An 8,656-nucleotide genomic window follows, 5' to 3' on the forward strand; every position below is an offset into this window, starting at 1 on the left:
GGAACTAGCTCTGTAGACCAGGCTGGTCTCGAACTCACAGAGATCCGCCTGCCTCTGCCTCCCGAGTGCTGGGATTAAAGGCGTGCGCCACCAAACTCCAAATGTCTTGAATAAAACATTTTACACTTGCCTGATTGATTAGTCCTTAAGGAAACATCTCAGAAGGTTCTCTTTCCCCCTTAGATTCAACAGTCTTAGGGAAGTATTAGAATTAGTTTGTAATAAATGCAAAAGAATGGATGTCTTACCTGGGGCATTTGCTATAGCCAATGGCAGACCCGGAAGCTGGTGCACCTGGATCCCTGAAGTACCCAATGCACTGAGGTTAATGGTCTGGAGGCCTGGCATGGAGGAAAGTTGAGCAGCATTCACAGTGACTGTGCCAGCAGGAATGGAGGCAGCTGAGGCAATGGGTGTAAGGGTGGTATTGCTGCTGCTAGTCTGCCCCAAGGAAACGCCCTGCATAGGGGCCAAGGTGATTGTCTGGGCTTGCGGGTTCTGAACTTGAAGATTCTGCAGCTGAAGGGTCTGCCAACTGACCTGTCCATTGGGCCCCACTGTTGGTGTCCGAATGATGATGGGACCAGAGTTCTGAACAGCCTGAAGCTGGAGGTTCTGGAGGGTCTCCTGGGAAATAGCTTGAGTTGTGAAGGTCTGCCCTGACAATGGTGCTGCCTGGAGGGCCTGAAGAGCTTGTCCCCCTTGAACTAACTGAGGCTGAATAAGAATTTGTTGTTGCTGTGTCTGCTGACTTTGCTCTCCCTCTTTTTGCTGACTTGCTTGAAGTGAGCTTCCTGATGCCTGATTCTGCTGGATATTGAGAGAATCAGATCCTTGTAGCCCACCAACCCTTTGGGGTGTCTGGCCTTGAGAACTGGTCCCTGATGATCCGCTGGTGGTAAAGTTCATAATTCCCATGTTGCTGGTGGTAGTAGTTGTTGAGTAGCTATTGGCATTGGTGAAAAAGGAACTGGAACTAGCTTGTGATGACACCAAGCTGGCAGAACTGATGGCAGTCCCTGAGGTGACAGGCTGTGAGCCGCTCTCCTGGGATCCAGAACTGCTGATGGTAACTGCCTGAGAGCTGGGAGTCAAGGTAGCTGCAGAAACGCTGTTGACAGGTAACAAGGTGATGTTCCCATTCAGGGCCACTGGAACATTGGTCACATACTGAGTCTGTCCTGAGAGCACATTATTAGCAAGGCCTTGGAGGGGCACAGCCTGCTGGAGTAGATTTGGCATAGCAGCAATTATGTTGCCCCCACTTCCTCTATTTGTGATGATCTGTTGGTTTGCACCCGGTATGATCTGTATTTGACCAGAACCATCCTGCTGCACTTGGGCCCCAGTGGCAGCAAACTGCAGCTGCTGCCCATCAACAGTCTGGAACTGTGGAATTACTTGATACTGAATATTGGGCATTACTCCAGGTAGACCTGTCAGAACTTGCTGGTTTTGTAAGTTGGGGGTAGTAGCCACAACATACTGCCCACCAGAGACTGTGCGATTCTTGGAAGACTCGCTGCCATTGCTGCCATTGGTACTGTTGCCACTCTGTTCCTTTGAGGTAGGGGTAGCCCCAGAGGAGGAAGAGATGATCTGCCAGCCATTGGCACCCTGTGAAAGTTGTGTGGCTGTGAGGTCAAGTTCACCTGTGCCCCCTGACTGACTCGGACCCTGGGAGTTGTTGCTGTTCTCATTGGGTGACTCAATTCTGCTGCAGGTTGCTGCCAGCAGAGCCAAAGGAGATGGCTGGGATTCCTGGCCAGAAGAGAGGAAAGGAGTTAGTGGCACCCAATAGCCGGCCTAAGGGGCAGTATTCAGCAGACAAACAGCAACAATGCAGGCATAGAAAGAGCAAAAACCAGAAACAAAATGCTGACTTTTGTGTATCGTTCCAATTTCAAATTTGGGGACCCTCTAGACCAACTATCTTTCTGTGTGTACTTCCATACCGTAATTCTTCCCAGCATTTTGATTATGGAGTTTTCTAGGAATATTTACACCCTCTCAACACCTTCCCCATTTTTGACTGATCACTCACCTGCCCTCCTCCGCCACCACTGCTGCTGCTACTGCCTGTGCTGCTGCTTCGAGCCTGAGAAAAGGCCGCACCACCACCATTACCGTTACCCCCATTACTGCCACCAACACCTTTTTCAATCTTCACCACGGCTGTCACTTCATCCATGGAGTGATCTTGGTCTAAAAATAATTACAAAACGATAAAGTAGAAGGGGGTGAACCTCCCTAAGGTTTAAAATAAAGCTTTGACAAAAAAACATGTTAAAACAGGCCCAGAATGTTGGCAGGCCTAAAATCCCAGAATTTGGAACTGGAGGTAAGAGCAGCAAGAGTTCAAAGGTTCAACTACATAGTAAATTGGAAGCCAGTGCCCTAGGTGTGCTGGACAAGCTCAATGGTGTCCAAGATGCATCACTATTTTCCCAAGTACAAAATTAAAGCCAGAAATCATTCAAAAAGGGCTTTGGGAACCAGGCATGGTGACTCACACCTATAATCCCAGCACTTGAAGAATGAGGGGGGGTGCCTCACCAGTTCTAGATCTGTCTGGGCTACAGATAGAGACCAGGTCTTTCTTTTTTTTTTTTTTTTTGGTTTTTTCGAGACAGGGTTTCTCTGTGGTTTTGGAGCCTGTCCTGGAACTAGCTCTTGTAGACCAGGCTGATCTCGAACTCACAGAGATCCGCCTGCCTCTGCCTCCCGAGTGCTGGGATTAAAGGCGTTCGCCACCACCGCCAGGCGAGACCAGGTCTTAAAACAAAACAAACAACACTTCTGAGAAAGGGAATCCGAGGGCAGTGTCTCAAGAATAACAAAAAGCTGCCCCTAGTGATGGCACACTCTATAATCCCAGGACTCAGGAAGAAGCAGGAGGATAGCTAAAAATTAGAGGCCAGCTTGGTCTTCATAGTAACTTCCAAGCCAACGAGTATCAAGGAGACCCTGTCTCAAAAGGAAAAAGAAAGCATTCTGTGAGGAAGAGGGAACCCAACATGTGGGTGGATGGAAAATGTGCTAAAATTAGGATGAAGAAAGATGAGGAAAGATCAAGTGTAAAAGAATTAACCAAACAGGAAGGGAAAGAGAAAGAGTACATTCTAAGTTCCGATGGGGAGACATCTGAACACACTTCAGGGACTAAAGTGGTCTAGGGCTTAGAACCCAGGTTTGGGGCTGAGAGGGCGGGACCTAGAAGGAAGGGGCGGTTTCGGGGTGAGGGGCGTGGAAAGGGCGGGTCAGATGGGGGAAGGGAAATGCACGGGGGGTGCGGGGGAGGGCCTGGGGCAGGCAGCAACCGGAGGGCGGACCGGGGAGGCGGTTGGCTCAGGCGGGGCCTGCACTGGTCGGGCCGCCCCCGCGGCGCCAGCCCCCGACGGGAGGAGCCTCAGGCGGCCGGCCGAGTCGTGGGGGGTAAGGTCCGTCCCCCGTGGCCGGGGCGGGCAGGGGGCGGGCGAGGCCACGCTGCCCCCTCCCCCGGGGCGGATGGCCCATCCCCCTCCTCCTCCGAGGCCCCGCCACTGCCCCTTCTCCCTCCCTTCCCTCCGCCCCGGGCGGGACCAAGGCCGCCGCCGCCGCCTCCCGCCCGCCCCCCCTCACAGCGGGGACCGCCCGGTCGGCTCTCGCGCGCGCCCCCTCACTCCCCTCCCACCCCTAGACGCGGAGTGGACTCATCCTTACCGCTCATGGTGGCAGCTGAGGGGCGAGCTCAAGGGGGTCCTGTCCGGGGGGGTTGGGGGGGGCCGGGAAAAACGCGGACGCTGACGAGGCAAGCGAACCCGGACCGGACAGGGAGGGGGGGGTAAGGAGGAGGGAGCTGCGCGCCACAAGCCCGGCCTAGTCTCCGCCCCTTATCTGCTGCCCCGCCCAATGAGGGAGGGAGAAGGGAGGGCCTTGCGGGAGACAGGCGGGCAGCCTACCCAATGGAGAGACGCGTTCCCCTGATAAGGCGTGTGAGACCAAGTTGCGTGTCTGGTGTCCGCCCAGAAAGACCGCCCTCTCAGTTTTAGCAACCAATGAAAGGTTCAGGAAGTGAGGATGGGCGGGACGGGATGACGATCGACTTGCAGAGCAACCAGTGAAGCACCAGGCGGGCTCCGAGACCGGTGGGGATAGGAAGAGCTTGGGTAGGAATGACGGGACGACGACCAATTAGACTCTTGGGCATGCCTGGGCAAAGTCCGTTTAGGTGGAGAGTAAGAAATAGGCCAGAACCGGCAAGGGGAAAGCCGTCTCAACCAATCAGAATTCAGGCGGGTAGTTAATAAAGTTATGATTGGACCACAGCTGAAACGAGCCGGAACAGGACGAATATTGACAGGAGCCGGAAGCCAATTAAACGGCGAATAAAAGGTGCAGCCTGGAACTTGGAACGGGTAGAGGAGACCTGGCTTCCCCCTCAGATACGCAGACCAATGAAGGGAAGGAAGAAGGCTGGCACCGCCCCTAGCTCTGCCAATGGTCGTTCTAGGGCCGCCCATCGTGAGGAGGGAACCGAACTGTGCCAAAAGGCGTCCGTCGCCATGTTGGCCCTGTCGGAATCCCGCGCCCGTCGTTAGGCCGTGCGCTCCCGCTGAGCCCCGCTCCGCGCCTGTCAGAGCCGGCGCGAGCGAGCGCGGTGTGGCGCCCCAGGGGGTCGCGCCCTGCAGGCGTGGGTGGGCGGCGCCCTCTCCCGTGGGTGGATGCCTTGCGGCGGCGGGCGGGCCGCGAGCTGGTGACGGCACTCAGTTCGGGGCTGACCAATATGGAAGGCTTCGGGAAACTAGCAAACGCCATTTTCTTCAGCGTTCCCCGGCGCGCCAAATCGAGGGCCAGGATTCCCTTGTCCAGAACTCTTCTGTGAGACTAACGTACGCTGAGGAATTTCCGGGAGCGAAGCTCTCCTACCAAACTTCCATTTCCCCTCTTTCCTCGTAAACACCGCTTAAGCAGAAAGCACTGTAACCTAGTTACTTCCTTTTGCAATCACGGTGGTTAAAGATTTTGCCCGAGGCACTTGACTCCCTGGCCTCCATTTTGCCTCCTTTATCCTTGTTTGAGTGGCTAAGACTTGGATACTTTGTCAGGGACAGGGAGCACTTTTAGTTAATACAGCGTCGCTGCATTATCTACACCACTCAGCGTTCCCGAATGCAGGAGTATTACCAGCTGGATTTAAAGCACTTTGAAGATGATAGAAACAGGCCTCTGCTGAGATAAATGGCAGATAACTTACCTGTTCTGGATGTACCAGTTAGATAGGCATTTAGTACTACTTATGACAAGCTTATAAGAAAAATATAGTGCATGGTGGTGCACGCCTTTAATTCCAGTCCTAGGAAGGCAAAAGCTGGAGGATTCCTGAGAATTCGAGGCCAAGCTGGTCTAAATAGTATCCTATGGTAAAAGGTCGTGTATCAAAACAACGAAAATTAAGATAAAGCCAGGCGGTTGTGATGCATGCCTTTAAATTTAGCACTAGGGGTGGGGGACAGAGACAGGCAGATAGGTCTCTGTGAGTTGGAAGCCGGCCTGGTCTACAGAGTGAGCCCCGGGGCAGCCAGGACTGTTACAAAGAGAGACCCTGTCTCGAAATTAACAGACCGGCAGTGGTGGCGCACACCTTTAATCCCAGCACTTTGGAGGCAGAGGCAGGCGGATCTCTGTGATTTCGAGGCCAGCCTGGTCTATTATACTTGATCGAGTTCCAGGACAGACTCCAAAGCTACAGAGAAACCTTGTCTCAAAAAAAAAAAAAATAATAAGTATCAGAAATACGTATTTTAAGGAGAAACATAGTGGCTATTTCTGTAATTGGAAGGCTGAAGCATTCGGGTTGCTGGAAGATTGAGACCAGCCTGTGTTTGCTTCCAAAAAAAAAAAAAAAAAATTAAAAATATACTTCCCTACAAAATCTGTTTTTTTTTTTTTTTTTTGGTTTTTCGAGACAGGGTTTCTCTGTGGCTTTGGAGCCAAAATCTGTTTTGTTGTTGTTTTGTTTTGTTTTGTTTTGATGTGTTTTGATCTCCCATCCCCACTTCCCGAGATGGTTTCTTTGTATAGCCTAGGCTATCTTGGAACTAGCTCTGTAGACTAGAGCTGGCCTCAAACTCACAGAGATCCCCCTACCTCAGCTTGCCAAGTGTTTGGATTAAAACCTTTACTAAACCTAGCCTTTTTTTTTTTTTAACTTTGTCTTACAGGAATAGGAAACAGGGTGGCCTAGGTTGGCCTTGATCTCCCTTACTCCCTTAATCCCTGCGGGAATTAGAAAGTGCTCACTGCCCCCCTCAGTGGGTAGAGTCCTTACTTTTATTACTATTATTATAGGAGGTGGGTGTTAGTCACTCTCCTTCTGGCGTACATTGTTCACAGGAAACACTCAGCCCTCCCACTGGCACCTGTCCTAGAACTCTCTTTGTAGACGAGGCTGGCCTTGAACTCAGAGATCTGCCTGCCTCTGCCTCCTGAGTGGTGGGGGTTTTTTGTTTTTCGAGTCAGGGTTTCTCTGTGGCTTTGGAGCCTGTCCTGGAACTAGCTCTGTAGACCAGGCTGGTCTCGAACTCACAGAGATTCGCCTGCCTCTGCCTCCCGAGTGCTGGGATTAAAGTTGTGTGCCACCATCGCCCGGCTCTGAGTGGTGGGTTTAAAGACATGTGCCACCACCATTGTTGTTCACAAACATCACCTCAGCTCCTTGTCACACCCCTATATCCAAATCAACTGGAATGTAATAAGTTGGCAGTCATCCATGGAGCGCCACTGGAGCAAAAGGCACGGACTCTCCCACAGGGATTTGCCTTGGCCCAGACGCCAACTCCCAGCCAGCCAAGCGCTGACCCCTCCCCCAGGGAGGGTCAGGACCACTCCCCCCCAGGCTAGTTAGGCTCACTCTGGGAAAAGGAACACGTGGTCTCCGGGTTTGGGTGGGCTCCTCTACCCACCAAGCTGTCTTAGCCCACCCAAACTACATTTATTAAACGCTGGCATTTTAATCTGGTCTAATTGGAGTTATTTGTGTCGGCGGAGCGGCTTTTCTTAAGATTAAACCAAACAATCTTAACTTGTGTTTTAAAACAGTGTCTGCTGGTGTAGCCCTGGAACTTACTTTGTGGAGCTGTTCTTTTTTTTTCACCCCGAGACAGGGTTTCTCTGTAGCTTTAGAGCCTGTCCTTGAACTCACTCTGTAGACTAGGAGGTTGGCCCCAACTCAGAGAGATTCCCCTGCCTCTGCCTCCTGAGTCCTGTGATTAAAGGTGTGTGTCACCACCAGCTGGCGATCAAGCTGTTCTTGAATTTACAGAGGTCGCCAATCTCTCTCTGCTGAGTGTTGGTGTTCAAAGCAGGAGCACTGAAAATATTAAAACAAATTACAAATAATCTGGACAGGTAGACAGGCAATGTTAGCACACACCTTTAATCCCAGCATTCGGGAGGTAGGTGACTCTCTGAGTTTCAGACCAGCCTGGTCTACTAAGCAAGAAGAGCTGTTACACAGAGAAACCCTGTCTAGAGAGGGAGAGAGATGGTTCCCCTGCCAACCTGCCAACCAAACCAAATACATGAATTTAGGAATCCAGTTGGTAAGAGAACGCCCAGTTCTCAAAAAACAGCCTCTCACCTACACACACTGTGTCCTATATATCCCCACAAAATAAGAAAATGTAGCCGGGCGATGGTGGCTTGGCGCACACCTTTAATCCCAGCACTCGGGAGGCAGAGGCAGGCGAATCTCTGTGAGTTCGAGACCAGCCTGGTCTACAGAGCTAGTTCCAGGACAGGCTCCAAAGCCACAGAGAAACCCTGTCTCGAAAAAACAAAAAAAAAAAAAAAAAAAAGTAAATGTAATTCCCAAAAGCTGCCCTCTGACCTGCATACACACACAGGGGTTTGTTCTCCCCACCTCCTCTGAAAAAAATAAATGTAATCTAAAGGAAAAGACTGGTGGGGAGGAAGACTGGAGAGAAGAAAGCTTCGGGACCAAAGATACTTCCTGGAAGGAAGAGACTCCATTACTCATCCTTGTAAAGTAAGATCCTGACGGCTGTGTCAAATACTACTGGGCACCAGGTCACACTTCACTAAAGGAGTGGGGAGAAGCCAGTGCTGGAGGCCAGCACTCTAACTTGTTTCCTTCCTTCTCACTCTGTAGCTCAGGCTTTCCTACAATTTCTGCCCCAGAGTACTGGGATTAGAGGTTTCCTCCCAGGCATCCATGCTTCTGCTTCTGAAGTGCTAGGACTCACACACAGTAAAAGAGCATTGGAGGCTGGGTAGCAATGAATCCCTGTCATGCCAGCGTCTGGGAGCTAAGAACAGCAAAGACAGAACATTGAAAGTTCAAGGCCAGCCTGACCTACATTTTGCTGATTCTAGGTGAGACTGTGACTCCAAAAACAGACAGAAATTGAACTGGAGGACAAACTGGGCTACGGGATATGCAAATTATGGCTAATGAAAGCTTGTCTCCAGGCAAACAGAAATTGAGAGGGGAGGAAAGAAGAGAGGACAACACCTAAAGCCCCGAAGAAGCAAGAACGTCATAGCAAAAAAGACTGGGAACAAGGCTGGAGAGATGGCTCAGTGGTTAAGAGCACTGCCTGCTCTTCCAAAGGTCCTGAGTTCAATTCCCAGCAACCACATGGTGGCTCACAAC

The 8,656-nt window shown here is 51.4% G+C and overlaps 1 protein-coding gene across 2 annotated transcripts in view; it reads right to left on the bottom strand.

Annotated features, from left to right (window-relative positions):
- Sp1 (Sp1 transcription factor) overlaps positions 1-3,852 on the bottom strand; it is a 29,024-nt gene extending 25,172 nt beyond the window's left edge. Inside the window, exons 1-3 of one of the 2 annotated variants that reach the window (XM_026782642.1) lie at positions 3,703-3,852; positions 2,045-2,205; positions 249-1,617 (exon numbers count right to left, since the gene is read on the bottom strand). In XM_026782642.1, coding sequence (XP_026638443.1) covers positions 249-1,617; positions 2,045-2,205; positions 3,703-3,709 — 1,537 coding nt within the window. In that variant the 5' untranslated portion in view covers positions 3,710-3,852. Of the gene's footprint in view, positions 1-248; positions 1,762-2,044; positions 2,206-3,702 lie in introns of both variants that reach the window. The other variant, XM_026782641.1, reaches the window with a different exon arrangement.
- Between the last annotated feature and the right edge of the window lie 4,804 nt (positions 3,853-8,656).

Source organism: Microtus ochrogaster, chromosome 15 (genome assembly GCF_000317375.1).
Source record: "Microtus ochrogaster isolate Prairie Vole_2 chromosome 15, MicOch1.0, whole genome shotgun sequence".
NCBI classification, from domain to species: Eukaryota; Metazoa; Chordata; class Mammalia; order Rodentia; family Cricetidae; genus Microtus; species Microtus ochrogaster.